This window comes from Salmo trutta, chromosome 10, assembly GCF_901001165.1.
Source record: "Salmo trutta chromosome 10, fSalTru1.1, whole genome shotgun sequence".
Lineage (NCBI taxonomy): Eukaryota > Metazoa > Chordata > Actinopteri > Salmoniformes > Salmonidae > Salmo > Salmo trutta.
In genome coordinates this window covers 18,491,976-18,519,345 of record NC_042966.1, presented here as the reverse complement: position 1 = coordinate 18,519,345, position 27,370 = coordinate 18,491,976, and the positions used below count along the sequence as shown (strand labels likewise).

General features: G+C 44.6%; 1 protein-coding gene across 1 annotated transcript in view; it reads left to right on the top strand.

The window, feature by feature from the left end:
• Positions 1 to 25,271, top strand: part of LOC115201260 (SAP30-binding protein) — a 51,413-nt gene extending 26,142 nt beyond the window's left edge. The window contains exons 5-10 of the mRNA XM_029764739.1: positions 17,047 to 17,135; positions 21,792 to 21,883; positions 21,995 to 22,107; positions 22,228 to 22,286; positions 23,923 to 24,010; positions 24,265 to 25,271. Coding sequence (XP_029620599.1) covers positions 17,047 to 17,135; positions 21,792 to 21,883; positions 21,995 to 22,107; positions 22,228 to 22,286; positions 23,923 to 24,010; positions 24,265 to 24,446 — 623 coding nt within the window. The 3' untranslated portion in view covers positions 24,447 to 25,271. The remainder of the gene's footprint in view (positions 1 to 17,046; positions 17,136 to 21,791; positions 21,884 to 21,994; positions 22,108 to 22,227; positions 22,287 to 23,922; positions 24,011 to 24,264) is intronic.
• Positions 25,272 to 27,370: the final 2,099 nt, after the last annotated feature.

The window sequence follows — 27,370 nt, the reverse complement described above, 5'->3', positions numbered from 1 at the left end:
TTACCTCCACTGTATTCACATCCTACCATACCCTTGTCTGTACATTATACCATGAAGCTATTTTATCGCCCCCAGAAACCTGCTCCTTTTTCTCTCTATTCCGGACGTCACAGACGACCAATTCTTATAGCTTTTAGACGTACCCTTATCCTTATACTTCTCTGTTCCTCTGGTGATGTAGAGGTGAATCCAGGCCCTGCAGTGCCTGGCTCCACTCCTACTCCCCAGGCGCTCTCTTTTGTTGACTTCTGTAACCGTAATAGCCTTGGTTTCATGCATGTTAACATTAGAAGCCTCCTCCCTAAGTTTGTTTTATTCACTGCTTTAGCACACTCTGCCAACCCGGATGTCCTAGCCGTGCCTGAATCCTGGCTTAGGAAGTCCACCAAAAACTCTGAAATCTTCATCCCTAACTACAACGTTTTCAGACAAGATAGAGGGGGTGGTGTTGCAATCTACTGCAGAGATAGCCTGCAGAGTTCTGTCCTACTATCCTGGTCTGTACCCAAACAATTTGAACTTCTACTTTTAAAAATCCATCTCTAAAAACAAGTCTCTCACAGTTGCCGCCTGCTATAGACCACCCTCGGCCCCCAGCTGTGCTCTGGACACCATATGTGAACTGATTGCCCCCCATCTATCTTCAGAGCTCGTGCCACTAGGTGACCTAAACTGGGACATGCTTAACACCCCAGCCATCCTACAATCCAAGCTTGACGCCCTCAATCTCACACAAATTATTAATGAACCCACCAGGTACCACCCCAAAGCCGTAAACACTGGCACCCTCATAGATATCATCCTAACCAATTTGCCCTCTAAATACACCTCTGCTGTTTTCAACCAAGATCTCAGCGATCACTGCCTCATTGCCTGCATCAGTAATGGGTCTACGGTCAAACGACCTCCACTCATCACTGTCAAACGCTCCCTGAAACATTTCAGCGAGCAAGCCTTTCTAATCGACCTGGCCCTGGTATCCTGGAAGGATATTGACCTCATCCCGTCAGTAGAGGATGCCTGGTTATTTTTTTTAAATGCCTTCCTCACCATCTTAAATAAGCATGCCCCATTCAAGAAATTTAGAACCAGGAACCGATATAGACCTTGGTTCTCCCCAGACCTGACTGTCCTTAGCCAACACAAAAACATCCTATGGCGTTCTGCATTAGCATCAAACAGCCCCCGTGATATGCAACTTTTCAGGGAAGTTAGAAACCAATATACACAGGCAGTTAGAAAAGCTAAGGCTAGCTTTTTCAAGCAGAAATTTGCTTCCTGCAACAAATTCTAAAAAAGTTCTGGGATATTGTAAAGTCCATGGAGAATAAGAACACCTCCTCCCAACTGCCCACTGCACTGAGGATAGGAAACTCTGTCACCACCGATAAACCCACTATAATTGAGAATTTCAATAAGCATTTTTCTACGACTGGCCATGCTTTCCACCTGGCTACCCCTACTGCAGTCAAAAGCACTGCACCCCCCATAGCTATTCACCCAAGCCTTCCCCATTTCTCCTTCTCCCAAATCCATGCAGCTGATGTTCTGAAAGAGCTGCAAAATCTGGACCCCTACAAATCAGCCGGGCTAGACAATCTGGACCCTTTCTTTCTAAAATTATCTGCCGAAATTATTGCAACCCCTATTACTAGCCTGTTCAACCTCTCTTTCGTGTCATCTGAGATTCCCATAAATTGGAAAGCAGCTGCTGTCATCCCCCTCTTCAAAGGAGGGGACACTCTTGACCCAAATTGCTATAGACCTATATCCATCCTACCCTGCCTTTCTAAGGTCTTCGAAAGCCAAGTCAACAAACAGATTACCGACCATTTCGAATCCCACCGCACCTTCTCCGCTATGCAATCTGGTTTCAGAGCTGGTCATGGGTGCACCTCAGCCACGCTCAAGGTCCTAAACGATATCGTAACCGCCATCGATAAGAAACAATACTGTGCTGCCGTTTTCATTGACCTGGCCAAAGCTTTCGACTCTGTCAATCACCACATCCTCATCGGCAGGCTCAATAGCCTTGGTTTCTCTAATGATTGCATCGCCTGGTTCACCAACTACTTCTCTGATAGAGTTCAGTGTGTCAAATCGGAGGGCCTGTTGTCCGGACCTCTGGCAGTCTCTATGGGGGTGCCACAGGGTTCAATTCTTGGGCCAACTCTTTTCTCTGTATACATCAATGATGTCGCTCTTGCTGCTGGTGAGTCTCTGATCCACCTCTACGCAGACGACACCATTCTGTATACTTCTGGCCCTTCTCTGGACACTGTGTTAACAACCCTCCAGACGAGCTTCAATGCCATACAACTCTCCTTCCGTGGCCTCCAACTGCTCCTAAATACAAGTAAAACTAAATGCATGCTCTTCAACCGATCGCTGCCTGCACTTGCCCGCCTGTCCTGCATCACTACTTTGGACGGTTCTGACTTAGAATATGTGGACAACTACAAATACCTAGGTGTCTGGTTAGACTGTAAACTCTCCTTCCAGACTCACATCAAACATCTCCAATCCAAAGTTAAATCAAGAATTGGCTTCCTATTTCGCAACAAAGCATCCTTCACTTATGCTGCCAAACATACCCTCGTAAAACTGACCATCCTACCGATCCTCGACTTTGGCGACGTCATTTACAAAATAGCCTCCAATACCCTACTCAACAAACTGGATGCAGTCCATCACAGTGCCATCCGTTTTGTCACCAAAGCCCCATAAAGTACCCACCACTGCGACCTGTACGCTCTCGTTGGCTGGCCTTTTGCTTCATAATCGTCGCCAAACCCACTGGCTCCAGGTCATCTACAAGACCCTGCTAGGTAAAGTCCCCCCTTATCTCCGCTCACTGGTCACCATAGCAGCACCCAGCTGTAGCACACGCTCCAGCAGGTATATCTCTCTGGTCACCCCCAAAGCCAATTCCTCCTTTGGCCGTCTCTCTTTCCAGTTCTCTGCTGCCAATGACTGGAACGAACTACAAAAATCTCTGAAACTGGAAACACTTATCTCCCTCACTAGCTTTAAGCACCAGCTGTCAGAGCAGCTCACAGATCACTGCACCTGTACATAGCCCATCTATAATTTAGCCCAAACAACTACCTCTTCCCCTACTGTATTTATTTATTTTATTTATTTTATTTTGCTCCTTTGCACCCCATTATCTCTATTTCTACTTTGCACTTTCTTCTACTACAAATCTACCATTCCAGTGTTTTACTTGCTATATTGTATTTACTTTGCCACCATGCACTTTTTTTTGCCTTTACATTTACATTTAACATTTACATTTAAGTCATTTAGCAGACGCTCTTATCCAGAGCGACTTACAAATTGGTGCATTCACCTATAATATCCAGTAGAACAACCACTTTACAATAGTGCATCTAAATCTTTTAAAGGGGGGGGGGGGTTAGAAGGATTACTTTATCCTATCCCAGGTATTCCTTAAAGAGGTGGGGTTTCAGGTGTCTCCGGAAGGTGGTGATTGACTCCGCTGTCCTGGCATCGTGAGGGAGCTTGTTCCACCATTGGGGTGCCAGAGCGGCGAACAGTTTTGACTGGGCTGAGCGGGAACTGTGCTTCCTCAGAGGTAGGGAGGCGAGCAGGCCAGAGGTGGATGAACGCAGTGCCCTTGTTTGGGTGTAGGGCCTGATCAGAGCCTGAAGGTACGGAGGTGCCGTTCCCCTCACAGCTCCGTAGGCAAGCACCATGGTCTTGTAGCGGATGCGAGCTTCAACTGGAAGCCAGTGGAGAGAGCGGAGGAGCGGGGTGACGTGAGAGAACTTGGGAAGGTTGAACACCAGACGGGCTGCGGCGTTCTGGATGAGTTTACCTCCCTTATCTCACCTCATTTGCTCACATTGTACATAGACTTATTTTTCTACTGTATTATTGACTGTATGTTTGTTTTACTCCATGTGTAACGCTGTGTTGTTGTATGTTGTCGAACTGCTTTGCTTTATCTTGGCCAGGTCGCAATTGTAAATGAGAACTTGTTCTCAACTTGCCTACCTGGTTAAATAAAAGTGAAATAAATAAATAAAATAAAAAAATTGAGGTGCCTTGGGATGAGTTGGACTGCAGAGTGAAGGAAAAGCAGCCAACAAGTGCTCAGCATATGTGGGAACTCCAAGACTGTTGGAAAAGCATTCCAGGTGAAATTGGTTGAGAGAATGGCAAACGTGTGCCAAGCGTCATCAAGGCAAAGGGTGGCTACTTTGAAGAATCTCAAATATAAAATATATTTGGATTTGTTGAACACTTTTTTTTGGTTACTACATGATTCCATATGTGCTATGTCATAGTTTTGATGTCTTCACTATTATCGTACAATGTAGAAAATAGTTAAAATAAAGAAAAACCCTGGAATGACTAGGTGTGTCAACTTTTGACTGGTACTGTATGTAAATGTGATATTTAATTTTTTTAATAGTCGCAAACATTTCAAAAAACCTGTTTTTGCTTTGTCATTATGGGTATTGTGTGTAGATTGATGAGGGGGAAAACGTTTTAATCTATTTCAGATTAAGGCAGTAATGAAATGTGGAAAAAGTTAAGTCTGAATACTCTGAAGGCACTGTGTGTATTTATCAACCATCTCACTCATACTCAGTTAGCATAACACAATGTTGACATGACAATGTTTTCTAAAGTTATTGTGATCATCTCGCTCACACACACATTTACTGTCATTAACTAAACATATATCAAAATGTCAAAACGTTAGCTAGCAACAAATGGTAAAAATGAAAATGTTCCAATTTCCATGTCGATGGAGGATAAGCCAGAAAGCTAAAGTTAGCGAGCTAAAATTAGCCAGCTAGCTAGCTAAATTTTCCTTGACGTTCTTCTCTCCAACAAACCGCCACGTTACTTGCGAAAACAAAACAAGTATGCAGGAGTACAGGGACTACCACTTAGCAGTCATCTTTTGTGTACATTTCGAGAAACTATAGTTTCCCAGCGGTGGTGTTGTGTAACCTACCAGGCGCTTTGTTCCAAATGTGCCGTATGGAATGTTGACGCACTGAGCAAGAGCAAGCAGGAATCCTGCCCGAGGAGATCTATTGCTGCGAGACTGATTCCAATCCAAATTTTAGCTGGAACTGATATGCCTACCTCCTTATTTAGCTACTGAAATTAAAATAAACGTACAGCCAGTTGAATCCTGTGGCGCGTTATTCAAATACCTTAGAAATGCTATTACTTCAATTTCTCAAACATATGACTATTTTACAGCATTTTAAAGACAAGACTCTCGTTAATCTAACCACACTGTCCGATTTCAAAAAGGCTTTACAACGAAAGCAAAACATTAGATTATGTCAGCAGAGTACCCAGCCAGAAATAATCAGACACCCATTTTTCAAGCTAGCATATAATGTCACATAAACCCAAACCACAGCTAAATGCAGCACTAACCTTTGATGATCTTCATCAGATGACAATCTTAGGACATTATGTTATACAATACATGCATGTCTGTTCAAGCAAGTTCATATTAATATAAAAAAACAGCTTTTTACATTAGCAGGTGACTAGCATGTGACTAGCATTCCCACCGAACACTTCCGGTGAATTTACTAAATTACTCACGATAAACGTTCACAAAAAACATAACAATTATTTTAAGAATTATAGATACAGAACTCCTCTATGCACTCTATGTCCGATTTTAAAATAGCTTTTCGGTGAAAGCACATTTTGCAATATTCTAAGTAGATAGCCCGGCATCACAGGGCTAGCTATTTAGACACCCAGCAAGTTTAGCATTCACCAAAGTCAGATTTACTATAAGAAAAATGATATTACCTTTGCTGTTCTTCGTCAGAATGCACTCCCAGGACTTCTACTTCAATAACAAATGTTGGTTTGGTCCCAAATAATCCATTGTTATATCCAAATAGCGGCGTTTTGTTCGTGCGTTCAAGACACTATCCGAAAGGGTAAATAAGGGTTACGAGCACGGCGCATTTCGTGACCAAAAAAATCTAAATATTCCATTACCGTACTTCGAAGCATGTCAACCGCTGTTTAAAATCAATTTTTATGCCATTTTTCTCGTAAAAAAGCGATAATATTCCGACCGGGAAATCGTTTTTTATTACAAAGAGAGTGAAAGTAAAAGCATGCTATATCCCCTCATGCACGAGCCTCAGTCTAATGGCCCTCTGATAGAGCACTTGCCAAACGCACTAGTGTGTTTCAGCCTGGGCCTTGAATTACGTCATTCAGCTTTTTCCCGGGTTCTGAGAGCCTATGGGAGCCGTAGGAAGTGTCACGTCATGCCAGAGATCCCCTGTTTTTGTTAGAGATTATCAAGGAGGGCAAGAAATGGTCAGAGAGGGCGCTTCCTGTTTGGAATCTTCTCAGGTTTTGGCCTGCCAAATGAGTTCTGTTATACTCACAGACACCATTCAAACAGTTTTAGAAACTTTAGGGTGTTTTCTATCCAAAGCCAATAATTATATGCATATTCTAGTTACTGGGCAGGAGCAGTAACCAGATTAAATCGGGTACGTTTTTTATCCGGCCGTGCAAATACTGCCCCCTAGCCCCAACAGGTTAAAAGCTGTAAGGGATAATAACAGTTTCATATTCTCAGGGTCAAATTCACGTGCAATAATTTAGTACTAATTATTAATGGACTTTTTTTTAAATCTAATTTTATTGGTCACATGCAGATGTTAATGCGAGTGTAGCGAAATGCTTGTGCTTTTACTTCCGACCATGCAGTAATATCTAACAAGTAATCTAACAATTTCACAACAGCTACCTTATACACACGAGTGTAAAGAAATGAATAAGAATATGTACATATAAATATATGGATGAGCGATGGCCGAACGGCATAGGCAAGATGGTATAGAGTACAGTATATACATATGAGATGAGTAATGTAGGGTATGTAAACATTAGATAAAGTGGCATTGTTTAAAGTGACTAGTGATACATTTATTACATCCAATATTTTATTATTAAGTGGCTAGAGATTTGGGTCTGTATGTTGGCAGGAGCCACTCAATGTTAGTGATGGCTGTTTAACAGTCTGATGGCCTTGAGACAGAAGCTGTTTTTCAGTCTCTTGGTCCCAGCTTTGATGCGCCTGTACTGACCTCACCTTCTGGATGATAGCGAGGTGAACAGGCAGTGGCTCGGGTGGTTGTTGTCCTTGAGGATCTTTTTGGCCTTCCTGTGACATCAGGTGGTGTAGGTGTCCTGGAGGGCAGGTAGTTTGCCCCCGGTGATGCGCTGTGCAGACCTCACTACCCTCTGGAGAGCCTTACAGTTGTGGGTGGAGCAGTTGCCGTACCAGGCGGTGATACAGCCCGACAGGATGCTCTTGATTGTGCATCTGTAAAAGTTTGAGTGTTTTTGGTGACAAGCTAAAAATTATAGGGATAAAAATAGAGTTTTGTAAATCCTGGTGGATCAGTCTATAATTGTAATGGTAGGTTTATTTGAACAGTGAGAGACAGAATAACAACAAAAAAATCCAGAAAAACACAGGTCAAAAATTTTATAAAATGATTTGCATTTTAATGAGGGAAATAAGTATTTGACCCCTCTGCAAAACATGACTTAGTACTTGGTGGCAAAACCCTTGTTGGCAGTCACAGAGGTCAGACGTTTCTTGTAGTTGGCCACCAGGTTTGCACATATCTCAGGAGAGATTTTGTCCCACTCCTCTTTGCAGATCTTCATTAAGTCATTAAGGTTTCGAGGCTGACGTTTGGCAACTCGAACCTTCAGCTCCCTCCACAGATTTTCTATGGGATTAAGGTCTGGAGACTGGCTAGGCCACTCCAGGACCTTTAATGTGTTTCTTCTTGAGCCACTCCTTTGTTGCCTTGGCCGTGTGTTTTGGATCATTGTCATGCTGGAATACCCATCCACGACCCATTTTCAATGCCCTGGCTGAGGGAAGGAGGTTCTCACCCAAGATTTGACGGTACATGGCCCCGTTCATCATCCCTTTGATGCGGTGAAGTTGTCCTGTCCCCTTAGCAGAAAAACACCCCCAAAGCATAATGTTTCCACCTCCATGTTTGACGGTGGGGATGGTGTTCTTGAGGTCATAGGCAGCATTCCTCCTCCTCCAAACATGGCGAGTTGAGTTGATGCCAAAGAGCTCCAGTTTGGTCTCATCTGACCACAACACTTTCACCCAGTTGTCCTCTGAATCATTCAGATGTTCATTAGCAAACTTCAGACGGGCATGTATATGTGCTTTCTTGAGCAGGGGGACCTTGCGGGCGCTGCAGGATTTCAGTACTTCACAGCATAGTGTGTTACCAATTGTTTTCTTGTTGACTATGGTCCCAGCTGCCTTGGGAGGATCTTGTCAATGATCTCGTGTAGTTCTGGGCTGATTCCTCACCATTCTCATGATTATTGCAACTCCAGGAGGTGAGATCTTGCATGGAGCCCCAGGCCGAGGGAGATTGACAGTTCTTTTGTGTTTCTTCTATTTGCGAATAATCGCACCAACTGTTGTCACCTTCTCACCAAGCTGCTTGACGATGGTCTTGTATCCCATTCCAGTCTTGTGTAGGTCAACAATCTTGTCGCTGAGATCCTTGGAGAGCTCTTTGGTCTTGGCCATGGTGGAGAGTTTGGAATCTGATTGATTGATTGCTTCTGTGGACAGGTGTATTTTATACAGGTAACAAGCTGAGATTAGGAGCACTCCCTTTAAGAGTGTGCTCCTAATCTCAGTTCGTTACCTGTATAAAAGACACCTGGGAGCCAGAAATCTTTCTGATTGAGAGGGGGTCAAATACTTATTTCCCTCATTAAAATGCAAATCAATTTATAACATTTTTGACATGGATATTTTAAATAATTCTGAAAACAAATGTAGTTAGTCATAATAGAACATCAAAATTGCATTCACTGGAAGAGAAGAAAATCTGCAACACAAACAGTGCAATGAACAGAAACAAAATATAGTCATTAGAAGCCAACACACAGCAACTTACCAGATATCATTAATTAAGTCAAAATTATTTCATTGTAATGCAGTTTTACAAAAAATTCACTGCTGTTAAAATGCATGTTTATTTTGCTTGCTGGTAGCCTAGAACATCTGCTATGGAAGTGAATGTGCACTCTTCAATTGGGTGGACTGCAATAATGAAAAATACTGCCATAGCCTGTAGTAAAATAATTTATAGATTCTCTAAATTAGGGACCCCCTCTGGTAGCTATAGGACTGCAGAGACTGTCACAAATGTTTGCTTTTAATGACCTAGTAAATTCCATTACTTGGAGGTGAGAAATCACAATTCTTAGTTTTTTGTTTGTTTTGATATTGGTATTTCATCACCTGCCAAATAACCGCCTACTCCTGAAACTAAACAGTTCATTTGGCCCGAGTACCAGTTGTCACTATGACGACAAACTCACCCTGAAAGCACTGAGTGGTCTGTGGTGTACCACCTTATTAATAGGCCTACAGTGTGCAGTAGGATGCGTTGATCAGTTGATTGACAGGTATACTATAGAATGATAAACGGTCTGCTGGTGTGGAGGCTTACCAATGTTAAGTTATGTATAATTTATCATTATAGATATCCTTACAGTTATCGCCTTGGTGTGGATGGCCCTTAAGGGCTGTTCTTATTGCTTTTATAAAGTGGTTACCAACATATTTAAAAGAAAAGGATTCACAACATGTTTGTATTAACTAAATTAGTAAATTCTGTTTATTTCATCCTTCCACCAAACGATATAGTCCGGGCAAAGGCCAGTAGTTAGTTCTGAAGTTGCTAACCAAATAGGCTGGTTGTTAATTATATTCTCATGTTTTGACTCAGTCGTTCATTCTGTTCATTCCACGTTTCTTTGCTAAACAAATCCTTGGCATGTAGCTAGCTAGCAGAGGCCCAATGATGACGAAAGACAAGAACTTAAAAAATAAGGATTTAATAAATATTTAATAAATATTAATATGCAACAACCAGCTGATTTGTCGACTCAATAAGAGTTATAGAGGCTAGTTATAGAGGCTAGTTATAGAGGCTAGTTATAGAGGCTAGTTATAGAGGCTAGTTATAGAGGCTAGTTATAGAGGATAGTTATAGAGGATAGTTATAGAGGCTAGTTATAGAGGATAGCTAAGCTAACGTTACTTCTCCTTTGCTAGCTAGCCAACTAAAGCTAACACACAATCACATCAAGCAGCTGAAATGACAGCAAACTATGTGCATTTTCATTTGTTTTACCTTGGAAATGTCCATTTAATGATCTTGATAAATGCATCATTTTGTGGAGAAAAAAAAAACACTGCTTCGGTTAGGGATTCAATTTCGTTTTAACATTCACACCCCTATTTTCAACCTCATGGAGTGATTTAAAAAAAAAAATATATATATATATTTCCCGACCCCGCATGGTAATTTATTTCTTAATAAGCTTAAACCTGATTAAACTTTGATTTTTCTAAAGTCTATTGATATTGTTTGTTCTCTCTCATTATTAGTCCCCTGGCTACCTTAATTTTTTTGGCAATTCAAACAACCTTTTGAAATGGAACTCTGTTACATTCATTGTTGAAAAAGCCATGAATAAAATGTTTTAAAGCGTAACTTTAGCCTATAGCCCAAAGTCATATTCATAGCCTATCGAATGGAGAGCGAGAAGGGAATATTGACAACGTTTTTTTTAAACGCTAGACTAAGGACAGCTAAGAATTGTCCTTTATAAAAACCAAAAACAAATAAAAAGGTTTAGGCTATAGCCTAATGCCCATGCAACTGACAGAGAGAGAGAAACAATATTTTCTGACTGGACATTTTGTTCTGCTTTGGTGGAATTCTCTGCTCTGTCTGGCCTACATTCTTCTCTTGCATTCTGTATATAACATGTTTATTTAAATAGTCTATAGCAAATAGGAATGTGTCACTTGTCCCTGCTGTGCACTGCGAAACGCCAGTCAAGTTCACAATCGACGATGGCTATCAATCATCGTCGATAGACTGCTGTCGGGATATCGCCCAACCCTAAGCAGTACAATACTTATTTGTTTGTCTTCAGACGGGGTAATTCAGGTTATAAATGTGCCACAGGAAACGGTCATACACCCGTTGGGCCTGTGAGTCATGTGGTCAACTTATACTCACTTGCAGGTACACAAGCGGTGGGCGTTGGTGCAGCATTAGCTGACGGAAGGTGTGCGTGTGCGTGCGCGTGCGTGTGCTCTCGGAGCCAGGCAGGATATGAGTGTAACAAAAGCATCAGCAGCAGGACGACAGGAGAGAACAGGGAGTGGCCCTGGCTGAAACACACTGCCCTACAGTATTAGGCCATCAAACAGTAGTATGTACCCATCATACCTTCACTTCCTCTACTGGGTATACTAGAGCCTGCTAATGCCAAAATAGAATGTCATACATGCTCTGTACAACCCCACCCCTTCTCCACATTACTCCAGCAAAACAGACTGGGAAATTGACTAAAGCTTTTTGAAAAACACAGCCACTGTGTCTTAACTATGACTCATCATCATGGCCTGAGACTGTCACTGTACATTCCATCCCTGGGCCCAGTCTGTTCCACTGGCTTGGCTTCTGTTAGGAGGAAATGTCACAGAGTTCTGGTCTAAAGGTCTCACGCAGTGCCAGGCCAGCAAGCAGCATGAAGATGGGCTTTGTCTGTTTTAATGGTGGGAGTTGAATTGTCTGGCTGGCTGTTGAATGAGCCTTGAGCTCTGTCGGCTTCCGCTCTGGTCGTCTGGCAGTGACCGCCACATGTCTCACTGCCTTTCTCAATGCCGGTCTGTCTCACTGTCTGCCTGCCTGCCTTTCAATGTCCATTTTTGCAGCTTCTCTGTGTGTATCTGTTGAATATAGACTACACTCTGGACTAGCCCATACAGTTACCATATTATTGCTTTACAAACTTTGAACATCTTCCAAAACAAATGTGTTCATATTTACGCAAGGTGGCTTTAAGTTTCCAAAGAAAATACTCTTATCTTGCTATATCAAACCCCTATTCAAGCTACTGTTATTCAGAAGTAGCTTAAGGCAGGCCTAGTCAGAGGTGATCATGCAGGGCTGGGGCCTCTTGTGGTTTAGAGGGAGCTGTGATTATCAGACTAGGGTTGAATATTTTCCTGGTACTTTACAAATGTTCCATCCCTGGAATAATGAATCACTTCTCCTGGGTAACCTGGTATTTCCTGCCAAAACTGAAAGTGTCATTCAAAAGCATTATAAAGCATATCGATAGATTAGAGCTTTGATCGAAAGTTCAAGCCTGACGCTACCTGAGCCTGATGAGCCATACATTAAATACATTGTGAGCCCTACATTAGACATTTAATGAGCCCTACATTAGACATTTAATGAGCCCTACATTAAACACATTGATCCCTACATTAGACATTTAATGAGCCCAACATTAGACATTTAATGAGCCCTACATTAGACATTTAATGAGCCCTACATTAGACATTTAATGAGCCCTACATTAGACATTTAATGAGCCCTACATTAGACATTTAATGAGCCCTACTTTAGACATTTAATGAGCCCTACATTAGACATTTAATGAGCCCTACATTAGACATTTAATGAGCCCAACATTAGACATTTAATGAGCCCTACGTTAGACATTTAATGAGCCCAAGCCCAAAAAAGCCCAAAGGATTGTGCCGTAATCCAATACATATATGATACATAGGCTTTTGCACGACAGAAAAACATAGACACATAGATATAGCTAGATATATGCTCTCTTGGGTAAGTAAATGAAACCAGCTCCAGTAGGGTTATCTTTTTGTGTGAACCGTATTACTGTACTGTATTATAGGCTACTGTATTATATGGACTGTAATTACGCACCTTGTTCCATCCATGATAAAGCAGAAAGAGAAAATGCTATTCTGGTACAGTTCATGCTGACTACAAAGTTGCAAGAATAGGCTAGTGATTTTAGATTTTGAAATATAATAGGGCCTGTTTGTATAGTTAGTAGGCTGACGCATATACCTTTCAGAATATTTCCCCTAATGTTATTAGCCTGCCTACCTCTTTCTCTCACTAGTGTTGCTTTAGTCCTTCCTCGCTTTCAACAGTTCAATTAAATACGTTTCATTGTCCTTTTATAGTCATCATTCTAATGACATGCTTGAATAATATAGGACTAGAATTGGATGCAGAATGTTTTCACACCTCCTCACGAAGATTGAATGGCTATGGGTCTGAATAAATAACTGAGTAGCCTAGCGCCATCGCGCGTTAGCTCTTCTTCCAAACTACCCAGGAGTTCTATTGGCTGCTGTATTTAACATTCAGCAAACAAGAGCTCATGTCCTGTTTCGAATAGTCTATTGGTATAAGAAATGCAACAAAAAAAAACAATGTTCAGCAAGCTGTCCTAGTCTAGATTTTCCTGCATGGGACTCCAAGAGCTAAGGAGCGTTTTTAAAGGAGAGAAGCCAGGTGCGTGCGTATTGCTCAAGAGACAAGCAATAAGTTAGAAGGGAGACGGGTAAACCTAATAGTGCATTGAATTTATTACCTGAAAGAGGTAGGCTAGGCCTGCTATATATATCAGTCTTTAACAGGATTATCTATTTTAGATGCAATTTGAGAGAGAGAGAGAGAGAGAGAGTTCACTGATTTTTAAACCAACGATATTTGAATGATGGGCTATTTTAAAACTCTGCAGCTGCAATTGAAAAAATAATATCTTTACCATTCTGTATAGCACTTTGTGACATCTGCTGATGTAAAAAGGGATTTATAAATACATTTGATTGATTAAAAAAAAATAAGGCGTCCTCCCAAAACCAGATGTAGATGGGTAAATTATACAGGCATTCTGTCTTTATATTACTGTAGCATAGGCTATGCTGCAGCAAATGTAGGCCTTCCTGTCACAAGTTTAAAAAAAGTTACCATAATGAGATGATAGGTCTACATGCGTTGTGATCTGCGCTCCATATTGTGATGGGCTGTCTGTCCCCACCCTGAGCGTTGATGATTCATCATGCAGAGAGAAGCCCACGGAGAAGCCAGATTTAGACATCACATATAATTTAAGTTCCATTTCAGGCCATGCTGTTCATATAAATAATTAGATTCGTATTTACCGGTTTCTCACAGTTATGTCTTCCGGGAATGGAGAAGTGGTTTTGGGTGATAAATCTTGGTAACCGGGTTCCTGCCATTCAACCCTAATTCGGACCACTATCGCTGTACAGTATGTCTGCTATGTGCCTGTTGCTGCACACACACATGGCAGCCTGTGTTCATGGAAAGCAACACATGCTCATGCTAGGACCCATGACTCGTCTGACATGCCTGGTCAGGTTTTTCCCTACCCCAGGCCATGGTATTTTCTGCTGTTCATAAGTGTTCATGCAGCCAAGTGCAATATTTGTGTTTTAGTGTGTGCTTGTCACTGAGTACATCATTACTCTGTTATGGTTTCTTTCTGTTTACTCTAGTGAGTGTGCGTGGACCCCTGTCCGTGCAAGTGTGTGTACTTACTCAGTTAGCCAGTAGGAGAGGGTAACGCCCTGCCCCTCCCTGTAGGAGTGTCATACTCCTCTCACCTACAGACACAAGACAGAATGGAGTGGGGGAGGAGAGGCAAGGATAAGGTCAAGCAGGGTAGTGTGATGGGTGGGGGTGTTCTTTTGGTTCCACCTGGGCATCAAACAAAACAAGTAAAAGGAGAGGGAGACGGGTAGAGAGGGAGACGGGGTAGAGAGGGAGACGGGGTAGAGAGGGAGACGGGGTAGAGAGGGAGACGGGTGGAGAGGGAGACGGGGTGGAGAGGGAGACGGGGTAGAGAGGGAGACGGGGTAGAGAGGGAGACGGGGTAGAGAGGGAGAGACGGGGTAGAGAGGGAGAGACGGGGTAGAGAGGGAGAGACGGGGTAGAGAGGGAGAGACGGGGTAGAGAGGGAGACGGGTGGAGAGGGAGAGACGGGTGGAGAGGGAGAGACGGGTGGAGAGGGAGAGACGGGTGGAGAGGGAGACGGGGTAGAGAGGGAGAGACGGGGTAGAGAGGGAGACGGGTGGAGAGGGAGACGGGTGGAGAGGGAGACGGGGTAGAGAGGGAGACGGGGTAGAGAGGGAGACGGGTGGAGAGGGAGACGGGGTAGAGGGGAGACGGGGGGAGAGGGAGACGGGTAGAGAGGGGGACGGGGGGGAGAGGGAGACGGGGTAGAGAGGGGAGACGGGGTAGAGAGGGAGAGACGGGTGGAGAGGGAGAGACGGGGTAGAGAGGGAGACGGGTGGAGAGGGAGAGACGGGGTGGAGAGGGAGAGACGGGTGGAGAGGGAGAGGGGGGTAGCGAGGAGACGGGTGGTAGAGAGAGGGAGACGGGGGTAGAGAGGGAGAGACGGGGGTTAGAGAGGGCGCGACGGGTAGGAGAGGAGAGGGTGGAGAGGGACGGGTGCGAGAGGGAGACGGGGAGCGAGGGAGACGGGGTAGAGGAGGGGAGCACGGGTAGTTAGAGAGGAGGGAGACGGGGTAGAGTAGAGAGGGAGACGGGGTAGAGAGGGAGATACGAGACGGGTAGAAGAGGAGAGCCGGGCGGTAGAGTAGGGAGGGGTGTGGTAGAGGAGGGAGACGGGTGGAGAGGGAGAGACGGGGTAGAGGGGAGACGGGTGGAGAGGGAGAGACGGGGTGGAGAGGGAGAGACGGGTGGAGAGGGAGACGGGGTAGAGAGGGAGACGGGGTAGAGAGGGAGACGGGGTAGAGAGGGAGACGGGGTAGAGGGAGACGGGGTAGAGAGGGAGACGGGGTAGAGAGGGAGAGACGGGGTAGAGAGGGAGACGGGTGTAGAGGGAGACGGGGTAGAGAGGGAGACGGGGTGGAGAGGGAGACGGGGTAGAGAGGGAGACGGGGTAGAGAGGGAGACGGGGTAGAGAGGGAGACGGGTGAGAGAGGGAGACGGGGTAGAGAGAGGGAGACGGGGTAGAGAGGGGGAGACGGGTGGAGAGGGAGACGGGTGGAGAGGGAGAGAACACTACCTGTAAGGACTGAGTGTGTTTGGTGCATGGAGGAACTGCTTCACTACACAACATACTGTATGTGACCTACAATACAGGCTAAAGGATCCTTCTTAACTGTTCTCACATACGATGTGTACGCGCAATTTATTTATTTTCGCAACCATTTTAAAGCAGGGGTGTCGAACATGCGGGCCGGATCCAGGGGGAAACAAACTCAATATACTTTAAAATGACTTAAACCAAATTGAAACTGTGAAGAAATGATAATGGACCTATATTCCTACAATTTCTTGAACCATGTAACCACGTGGAATGAATGGGTCTAAATTAGACGCGACGGCAAATCCCAACTTGAGATGAGGTTGGTTTCTGGATCACTGCACAGTCAATAGACCTACATTCATAGTTTGACTGTCCAGGTCGCTAATAATCACTAGACAGTCAGGGAGCATCGACAGTTCCAAAAACAATGGATAGAGGACAATGTTTAGCAAATTTTGACAGCGAGGATATATAACCAATTTTCAGTGTGGCTCTCCGGAGCTCGTTGACGAACAACTGCGGCCCCCGGGGCAAAATGAGTTCAACACCCCTGATTAAAAGCCTTATTAGATTGACGGTGCTGAGTGACTGTAAAATACTCTCCCTCTGAGGAGGCTCTAGCGACACTGGAGAATGCCTGGCCTGGAGTCAGAGAAAGAACGGAAGAGTTGAGGAGAGAAGGGAGAGAAAGGAGGGAAGAGTTGAAAAAAGGGGAGCCTTGTTTCTCTTCACTAGCCCCAACAGACACTCCCTGACTGGGTGTGGTGCCTAGGTCTCGTACCAGGACCAGATGCTCCGAACAAACAAACAAACACACACACACACACAGAACAACTGTCAGCTTAGGAATGCACCAAACATGTTGATTCAACACTCACTGACTTTACAGACATCATTTCTGGGTTCACTTCTAAAGATAAAGAAGTAGCTGCTAGAATGTCATGGGCTTCTATACAGCATCTATATCTGTCTGTAGTCTGCTCCTCTGATTGGTTGTTTCTCTCTGTATCTCCGCCCCAGCTCTGTTCTCAGAGAAAGTGAGGAACATGTCGCCTGACAAGATCCGGATCCCCCCTGAACCACCAGGACGCTGCTCCAGTCACCTACAGGTACACACACCCCCACTTACCTTAGTTATGTACTGTAACTCCACTCACCCGTATTTCAACTGACCTGAACTTGCCTGCGCTATATCACCACCACGCTTGCACATCTTACATACCTGTGAAATTCCTCTGTCTACACTGGTCTGGTCACCTGGTCTAAACAACCATCACTTTCACATTTGTCACACTGGCCTGCAGTACCACCATAGTCAGCAGTGACACGGTCAGCTCTCTGTCAACAAGTAGCAGACTACTGGAGGGAGGACAATAAGGGTGTAACGGCTCACCAAACCCACGGTTCGGAAGTTATTGCGGTTTTGGGTTCACGGTTCGCTTTTGGCACAGCGGGGGAAAATGTAATGTAAACAGTTACTGTAGTTCATTTCAGTGTTTGTATTCCTGATTCCATACATGATCATGAGTCATACAATGCCTAATGAGAGCACCATCAGGAATAACACTTTGTGTTTTCTTAACTGAAAACACACGATTACGCAACAACACTGTGCGATATACGTGTGAAATCAATATGTAAACATGGCTTAGATATTGTATAGGCTTATGCTATAGTGTTTTCTTACAAAGAGATACATTATGCGCACTTGTGTGACTCATAACAGGAGCGTGTCTGTAGCACATACTTCTCATTTCCCACTCCGGTGTAAAATGATGGGCTGTCACTGTCGTTCTCTGTAGCCCTGGAGGTCCATCCATCGCAGGCTGCGTTAGCCAATTCATTGACACCTTCAGCTTTAGTTTGCTTCTATAGAGCGGGTAGTACCTGTTTGCTGAAATGGGTGCTGGTGGGTGAAGTTGGTAACGTGGCTCGAGCACTTTCACGAGGTGCTGAAACCCCCTATTCCTCTCAACCGCTGTGAGTGGGCGCAGATCCACGGCTATAAACATACCTATCGCTCTTGTCATTTCTTTGGCCCGGTCAGAATTGGCCGCGAAGGGCTGCTTGAATGAAGAGGGGAGACTAAGTTTTTTTTTTTTTTTGCGTTTCCGTCTTGCTCCGGGGGTAGGAATACTGGGGTGATGTTGGCATAAAAACATGCTTGAGGTGTTGGCCGCTGCATAGGCCAGTGTTTCCCAACTCCAGTCCTCTAGTACCCCCAACAGCACACGTTGTTGTAGCCCCAGACAATAAACACCGGCTTCAACTCATTGAGGGCCTGATGATTAGTTGACAAGTTGAATCAGGTGTTCTTGTCTTGGGCAACAATAAGTGTGTACTGTCGGGGGTACTGGAGGACTGGAGTTGGGAACCACTGGCATAGGTTATTCTCATTGAGCAATGGTGACATCCTCTCTCTGTCCATCGCCATTGTAATCTACTGGGAAGCCAAACATGTTCCCAAACTGGAGATTTAAATGATGGAGAACCCTCCTGGTTTATCGACCCCTCCACTCGCCATCGTACAGAACTGCTTCCTGGCTGCGCCTCACAAAAGGACCGTTTGAAATGCGCCAATTAAGATTAGAATTTTGATTACAAAGTGTGCATAGGCTCTAGTTTTAACGGAATAGCTGAAACAAAAAAAAGGATGCTCAAATTGACTTGAGGCATACACTGCAGCGTAGGCAGAGCCTGTAGGCCGAGTGTTTTTATTTTTAATGTATTCATTCAGCGTCACAATGCGGACTGATCCAAGGTCCCCGTACCAAAAGGTTTGGTATGAACATGTGTACAGTTACACCCCTAGCGGACAGGTAAGTGTATGATGTACTGAAATTGGCAGGGTATGAGAACAGATAAGGTGTGTGTCTGAGATATTGGTTTCCAGGTTGTAAATTGCCCCTCCTGCCAAAGTCTGAGAAGTGTTCAATGCCAGCTGCCAGACAAGCAGTGTTCTGCAGTTGTTGGCAAATGTTCAAGAATGTTCCAGAGTGTTGGAGAGCAGAATCCTCCAGTGGGAGAATAACATCAACATGTAGGAAGAGACATACACAACATCTCAGTGGTCAGCTCTCTGTCAGTCAACATTCCTTCCCTCTAGACACAGTCTCTCAATCCTTACACTGGACCAAGGTTTTCCTCAGAAATAAGTTGGCATTCCCGGTAGACATTGCCATCATGCGCAGATCTAGGATCAGCGTATCCTCCCCAAATCTTAACCCTAACCATGAGGGAGAAATATGCAACACTTAGATCAGTAAATGTAGCTCTTGTTGGGTAGGTGTTGAGGCAGGTGAGTAGGAATGTCTTGGTGAGTGAACAGCTCAGCACTTTATAGCATTGCCTCATGGTGTGCGCACGCACCTACTTAATAGGCTAGCGGTTCAGAGCGTTGGACCAGTAACCAAACGGTTGCTGGTTCAAATCCCTGAGCCAGCAAGATGGGGGGAAAATATTCCATTCTGCCCTTGAGCAAGGCAGTTAACCCACAGCAACTGCTCCCCGGGAGCCGATGACGTCGATTCAGAGGGGTTGGGTTCAATTTAGAAGACACATTTTGGTGGAATTAATTCAGTTGTGCAACTGACTAGGTATATCCCTTCCCTTAATTACCCCTCTATCAGGTGAATCACTGATGAATCACTGCCTTGCCTCAGGCTGCAATTAACACCAGCACACACATACAGGAAGGGCTGGGGACAGTTAAGACTCAGGCCAATGAGTAGCCAGGGTGTGGTCTGTGTTGTTTTAGTATGCCTCATTATTGTACTGGCCCTCATTACCATTGTATCTCAACAAAATAAACATCACAATACTGTTTTCCTACTAATTGAACTGACTGTTTTGAGTACTGTAAATAAAGTAGTGCCATAACATTCTAATCCTCCATCTTTTCCGTTTTAAGGCAAATGTATCATTGTGGATAACTCTGGCTCCAGTTGACAGGCCCAGCTCCCTGCGTCACCCAGGAGCCTGGTTGCCAAATATTGCTCTGAGGTCTCAGAAACTGCAGACACACAATGGCTCCATTCAGAGCCCTGTCAGTCAAATATACAGTACCAGTCAAACGTTTGGACACCTACTCATTCAAAGGTTTCTCTTTATTTTCTACATTGTAGAATAATAGTGAAGACATCAAAACTATGAAATAACATATATGGAATCATGTAGCAACCAACAAAGTGTTAAACAAATCCAAATACATTTTATATTTTAGTTTCTTCAAAGTAGCCACCCTTTGCCTTTGATGACAGCTTTGCACGCTCTTGGAATTCCCTCAACCATCTTCACCTGGAATCCTTTTCCAACAGTCTTGAAGGAGTTCCCACATATGCTGAGCACTTGTTGGCGGTTTTTCCTTCACTCTGCGGTCCATCTCAATTGGGTTGAGGTCGGGTGATTGTGGAGGCCAGGTCATCTGATGCAGAACTCCATGACTCTCGTCTTGGTTTAATAGCCCTTACACAGCATGAAGGTGTGTTGGGACATTGTCCTGTTGAAAAACACATGATAGTCCCACTGAGCGCAAACCAGGTGGGATGTCGTATTGCTGCAGAATGCTGTGGTAGCCATACTGGTTAAGCGTGCCTTGAATTCTAAATTAATCACTGACAGTGTCCCCAGCAAAGCACCATCACACCTTCTCCATTCGTCATGGTGGGAACCATCCGTTCACCTACTCTGCGTCTCACAAAGACACGGCAGTTGGAACCTAAAAATCTCAAATTTGGACTCATCAGACCAAAGGACAAATTTCCACCGGTCTAATGTCCATTGCTCGTGTTTCTTGGCCCAAGCAAGTTTCTTCTTCTTATTGGTGTCCTTTAGTAGTGGTTTCTTTGCAAAAATTTGACCATGAAGGCATGATTTACGCAGTCTCCTCTCAACAGTTGTATTGAGATATCTGTTACTTGAACTCATTTGGGCTGCAATCTGAGGTGCAGTTAACTCTAATGAACTTATCCTCTGCAGCAAAGTTAACTCTGGGTCTTCCTTTCCTGTGGCGGTCCTCATGAGAGCCAGTTTCATCATACCACTTGATGTTTTTTTGTGACTGCACTTGAAGAAACGTTCAAAGTTCTTGACATTTTCGGGAGTGACTGACCTTCATGTCTTAAAGTAATGATGGACTGCTGTTTCTTTTTACTTATTTGAGCTTTTCTTGCCATAATATGGACTTGGTCCTTCTGTACTCCATAATGCCAAGAGTGTGCAAAGCAGTCATCAAGGCGAAGGGTGGCTACTTTGAAGAATCAAAATTATATTTTGATTGTTTAACACTTTTTTGGTTACTGAATGATTCCATATGTGTTATTTCATACTTTTGATGTCTTCACTATTATTCTACATTGTAGAAAATAGTAAAAATAAAGAAGAACCCTGGAGTGAGTAGGTGTGTCCAAACTTTTGACTGGTACTGTATGGGTCAAGGCTGGGGTAAAGACCCTGACTTCAGCCTTTGCCAAGTTCAGCTGCCTTGTTTCGCATCGATTAACACCCTGTAGGGGCTAAGCTAACTTGTTACGCCTCTCTACCAATTGACCAGTCATTCTGTGCTGTTCATATACTGGTAGGTTTGGAGGCCGAAGGTCACAAGTTCAATTCCAGTTATGGACAACTGCGCCTGGCTTTACTGAAATATCTTGGCTTGTGATACATGCACATCACGACAGACGAACAGTGCTTGTCGTAAAAACTATACTAGTGGGGATTTGATTCTTATGTTATACTGATCAGATATGTTGGTTTTCTGTCAACAGGAGAAGATCCAGAAGCTGTATGAAAAGAATCTACATGGAGACTTTGACACAAACAACCACATTCAGAAGAAGAAAGAGTTCAGGAATCCCAGGTACACACACAAACACACACACATGCACTAATTCATGCCACACACACAGTTATAATCACGTCGATGATACGTGGGATTCTTTTGTTGACATGTCTATGTGTGTCTTTGCAGTATCTATGAGAAACTCATTCAGTTCTGTGGCATTGATGAACTGGGAACCAACTACCCTAAAGACATGTTTGATCCTCACGGCTGGTCAGAGGACTCTTACTATGAGGCACTGGGTAAGGAAGTCATTGGTGTGTATGTGTGCGGACAGGCATATGTGCTTGTTTTGTGGCTATATGTGCTTGGCAGTCTGTGGTAGTCCTATCAGCTGAACTGTTTTCATTCCTTCCCTGCAGCCAAAGCTCAGAAGGTAGAGATGGATAAACTGGAGAAAGCCAAGAAGGACAGGACGAAGGTGAGGGACACGGGCGCTTTTATTGACTTGAAGAGGGGACCTGAGGTAACCTGAATTACAATACACACGTTTTCACCCCCACCCCCACAATACAAAATCATGCCTGCTCTCCTCTTAACCCCATCCCCAACCTCTGTTAAAAACATATTCACTACATGGCCAAAAGTATGTGGACATCCACGTTGAACATCTCATTCCAAAATCATGGGCGTTAATATGGAGTTGGTCTCCCCTTTGCTGCTATAATAGCCTCCGCTCTTTTGGGAAGGCTTTCCACTAGATGTTGGAACATTGCTGCGAGGACTTGCTTTCATTCAGCCACGAGCATTAGTTTGGTCGGGCACTGAGGTTGGGAGATTAGGCCTGGCTCGCAGTCGGCGTTACAATTCAATCTGAAATGTATTCGATGGGGTTGAGGTCAGGGCTCTGTGCAGGCCAGTCAAGTTCTTCCACATCGATCTCAACAAAACATTTCTGTATGTACATTTCTGCTGAAACAGGAAAGGGCCTTCCCCAAAGTGTTGCCACAAAGTTGGAAGAACAGAATTGTCTAGAATGTCATCGTATGCTGTACTGTTAAGATTTCCATTCACTGGAACTAAGTGGCCAAGCCCGAACCATGAAAAACAGCCCCAGGCCATTATTCCTCCTCCATCAAACTCTAGAGTTGGCACTATGCATTCGGGCAGGTAGCTTTCTCCTGGCATCCGCCAAACCCAGATTCATCCGTCGGACTGCCAGATGGTGAAACGTGATTCATCACTCCAGAGAACGCGTTTCCACTGTTTCAGAGACCAATGGTTGCAAGCTTTACAACACCAGCCGATGCTTGGCATTGCGCATGGTGAGCTTAGGCTTGTGTGCAGCTCCACGGCCATGGAACCCTATTTCATGAAGCTCCTGATGAACAGTTATTGTGCTGACGTTGCTTCCAGAGGCCGTTTGGAACTTGGTAGTGAGTGTTGTAACCGAGGACTGACTCTTTTTTAGGCGCTGCGTGCTTCAATACTCGGCAGTCCTGTTCTGTGAGCTTGTGTGGCCTACCACTTTGCGGCTGAGCCGTTGTTGCTCTTTGACATTTCCACTTCACAATATCAGCACTTACAGTTGACCGCGGCAGTTCTAGCGGGACAGAAATTTGATGAACTGACTTGTTGGAAAAATGGCATCCTATGACGGTGCCACGTTAAGTCACTGAGCTCTTCAGTACAGGCCATTCTACTGCCAATGTTTGTCTATGGAGATTGCATGGTGGTGTGTTCGATTTATTTTACCTGTGGTGGGTGTGGCTGAAATAGCCGAAATCACTCATTTGAAGGGGTGTCCGCATACTTTTGGCTATGTAGTGTACCTGTTCAGAGAAAATAGCTTTGCCAACCCTGTACGTACGTTTACTCCTCTCCTTTACTGTTTTACCAATCACAGACCGGGCTGTTCTCTTTTATCAGTCTGTGTGTCAGGGGCATGTTGCCACCAGCAGCCTCTAGTTTATTCTCTCCACCCACTTCCAGAGAAGTGTCCTGCCAAGAGATTAAGGCTCATCACAACACAATGTCAGCATAACCCAGCCCGGCTCCGCTCAGCCCTCTGCAGTATGAGTATGATAAAGTATTTTGTCTCCTCTCTCCTCTCCTAGATTGAGTTTGTGACGGGCACTAAGAAGGGGACAATCCCCACCAATGCAGCCGTTCCCACCACCAATACAGCTACTACCACAGCTACAGGTACACTCACATCACACACAACTGTGTTCCAAATCAACCCCTAGCCCCAACCTCTAGACAGCTATCACCACCAACACCTCTTCTACTGTCACTGGCAGAGAGATGAGCCCCCACACTCCATAGAAACATTATCATCCCTGACTGATTTTAGGTTGTGACCTTCCTGAAAGAGAAAAAAGGTTAAGATTATAGAGTATATCTGGTTCCCTTTCTCTCCCGTTCACTTTCTCTCTCCCGCCTCTCTCCACCCCCAGCAGAGGCTCAGAAGAGGAAGAGTAAGTGGGACTCTGCAGTGCCCGTGACCCTGGCCCAGCCCGCACTGCTCACTACCACGGCAACCCTGCCAGGGGTGGTCTCCGTGACAACCACCGCCAGCGGAACCAAGACCACCGTCATCTCCGCCGTTGGCACCATCCAGAAGAAAGCCAAGCAGTGAACCGGCATGGGGAGAGGAAGTGTGTGTGTTTTGAGTGGATGGATGGATGAATGTGTGTGTGTGTGTGTGTGTGCATTTAGCTGTGTGGCTGTATTACTAAATGCAAAAAGAGGGAGAGTGAAAGAATGTCTTCAGACAATATGGATGTCACATGAACATTTCTGTATTCATCCTTTCTGGCTGTACAAAACCTCTGCATCTCTACTGCCGTCGGTCTCTGGGATTGGATCTACAACATGTGGTCAAAGGACTCAAGCCTGACTTGAGATTCAATAAGACTATTTTTCTGTCAGTTCTGCATTGATATCAACATAAGGTTCCTTTTTTCATCCAGCTCTCCAGTCAGCACCCTGTTGACGTTATGCATTGATGTGTTTTTTTCCCTGTCGACAAGAAACAGTGTTTTGATGTTAGCTAAAGACTATCCATTGGGAACACCACCCTACCTAGAAAGTAGCCGCATTATGGCATAAGTTGCTAGCTTCTTGACTGAAGCTCGAGTTAGTTTCTTTATTCCATCCTCCTGTAAAAGGGTTTCTTACAGTGTCAACCCATCTGTTATGGTACCGTATATATTACTATTAGTTTTGGCCTCTACTTCATTATTTCCTTTCTACCCACAGTGTATATTTGTGCTATTTCCTATGTTCTGTGTTTTGACCATCTACTGGACAGACTACGGACATCGGCATCAACGTTTCTTGTCTCATTTTCAATGGCCTATTCAAAGAGCTTAGCGGGAATATTTTTTACAAATGTACATATATCGCTGATGATGATGATGATAGGATGGTAAATAAAACAAACGTCATACTGCCTTTTCAATTGGAGTGTGTGTCCATTCTTGTACGGTTGTCTTGGGTTCAACATAAACTGTATTTTATACATAACATAAGATGAAAGTAGTATTTGATCATACAATTATTTTCATACTGTTCTCTGGATAAAGCTTTGAATGTTCTGTCCAGGAACTTAAGGAATGGTTGTGTTATTGTGTTCCAGATCTATTGACTGCAGCCACTGGCCTGAATCTGTCCAGAGGAATTTCTGCCTCGCTGTCTCCCTTTCATTCGCTCTCCTCTCTCTTTAATTTCTCCCCTTCTGTCTCTTTTCTATCCACTACCCTCGTTCTCTCTCTCTCCCCCTCATTCCTTCCATCCATTTCTGAGCACTGGGTATTTATGTGGCCAGGAGAGCGGTTGTGATTTCCATCCATCCTTCACCCCTTCCTTTTCTTTTATCCCTCTCTTTATCGGACTTTAATTCCATCCAGCAGGAATGATAACACACCGCCCCACCCCGCAGTCTTCTGAAGCATGGCTGGAGGTCAAAGTTCAGAATCGGAGTCGTTTACTAGAGTAAGTCAGATCAGCTTACCCTCAACAGATCCCCATATCACCAATACATTTGAGTGCTTGTCAACCTTAACCATATCCCAGGGGTTAAAGTTCTTCGTAACTGCGAAGGAACGCTGTCATGGTTTTTGGAGAGGTCGTTTTTGAGATCTGTAGATCCGCAATAAAAATCTCCGGGGGTTTGGGTGGGAGGGGGGCTGGTTTGGAGATGACAGCCTTAAACAGACAGAAGCATGTCTAGAAACATGTCTGTTAACGAAAAATATTCCCAAATAAATATATTCTCAAATATTGTAAACTCGGCAAAAAAAGAAACGTCCTCTAACTGTCAACTGCGTTTATTTTCAGCAAACTTAACGTGTAAATATTTGTATGAACATAAGATTCAACAACTGAGACATAAACTGAACAAGTTCCACAGACATGTGACTAAGAGAAATGGAATAATGTCTTCCTGAACAAAGAGGGGGGGTAAAAATCAAAAGTAACAGTATCTGGTGTGGCCACCAGCTGCATTAAGTACTGCAGTGCATCTTCTCCTCATGGACTGCACCAGATTTGCCAGTTCTTGCTGTGAGATGTTATCCCACTCTTCCACCAAGGCACAGTTCCCAGACATTTCTGGGGGGACTGGCCATAGCCCTCACCCTCCGATCCAACCGGTCCCAGACGTGCTCAATGGGATTGATGTCCGGGCTCTTCGCTGGCCATGGCAGAACACTGACATTCCTGTCTTGCAGGAAATCACGCACAGAACGAGCAGTATGGCTGGTGGCATTGTCATGCAGGAGGGTCATGTCAGGATGAGCCTGCAGGAAGGGTACCACATGAGGGAGGAGGATGTCTTTCCTGTAATGCACAGCATTGAGATTGCCTGCAATGACAACAAGCGCAGTCCGATGATGCTGTGACACACCGCCCCAGACCCTCCACCTCCAAATTGATTCCGCTCCAGAGTACAGGCCTCGGTGTAACTCATTCCTTCGACGATAAACGCGAATCCGACCATCACCCCTGGTGAGACAAAACCGTGGCTCGTCAGTGAAGAGCACTTTTTGCCAGTCCTGTTTGGTCCAGCGACGGTGGGTTTGTGCCCATAGGCGACATTGTTGCCGGTGATGTCTGGTGAGGACCTGCCTTACAACAGCCTACAAGCCCTCAGTCCAGCCTCTCTCAGCCTATTGCGGACAGTCTGAGCACTGATGGAGGGATTGTGCGCTCTTGGTGTAACTCGGGCAGTTGTTGTTGCCATCCTGTACCTGTCTCGCAGGTGTGATGTCCAGATGTACCGATCCTGTGCAGGTGTTGTTACATGTGGTCTGCCACTGCGAGGATGATCAGTCCGTCTCCCTGTAGCGCTGTCTTAGGCATCTCACAGTACAGACATTGCAATTTATTGCCCTGGCCACATCTGCAGTCCTCATGCTTCCTTGCAGCATGTCTAAGGCACGTTCAGACAGATGAGCAGGGACCCTGGGCATCTTTCTTTTGGTGTTTTTCAGAGTCAGTAGAAAGGCCTCTTTAGTGTCTTAAGTTTTCATAACTGTGACCTTAATAGTCTACCGTCTG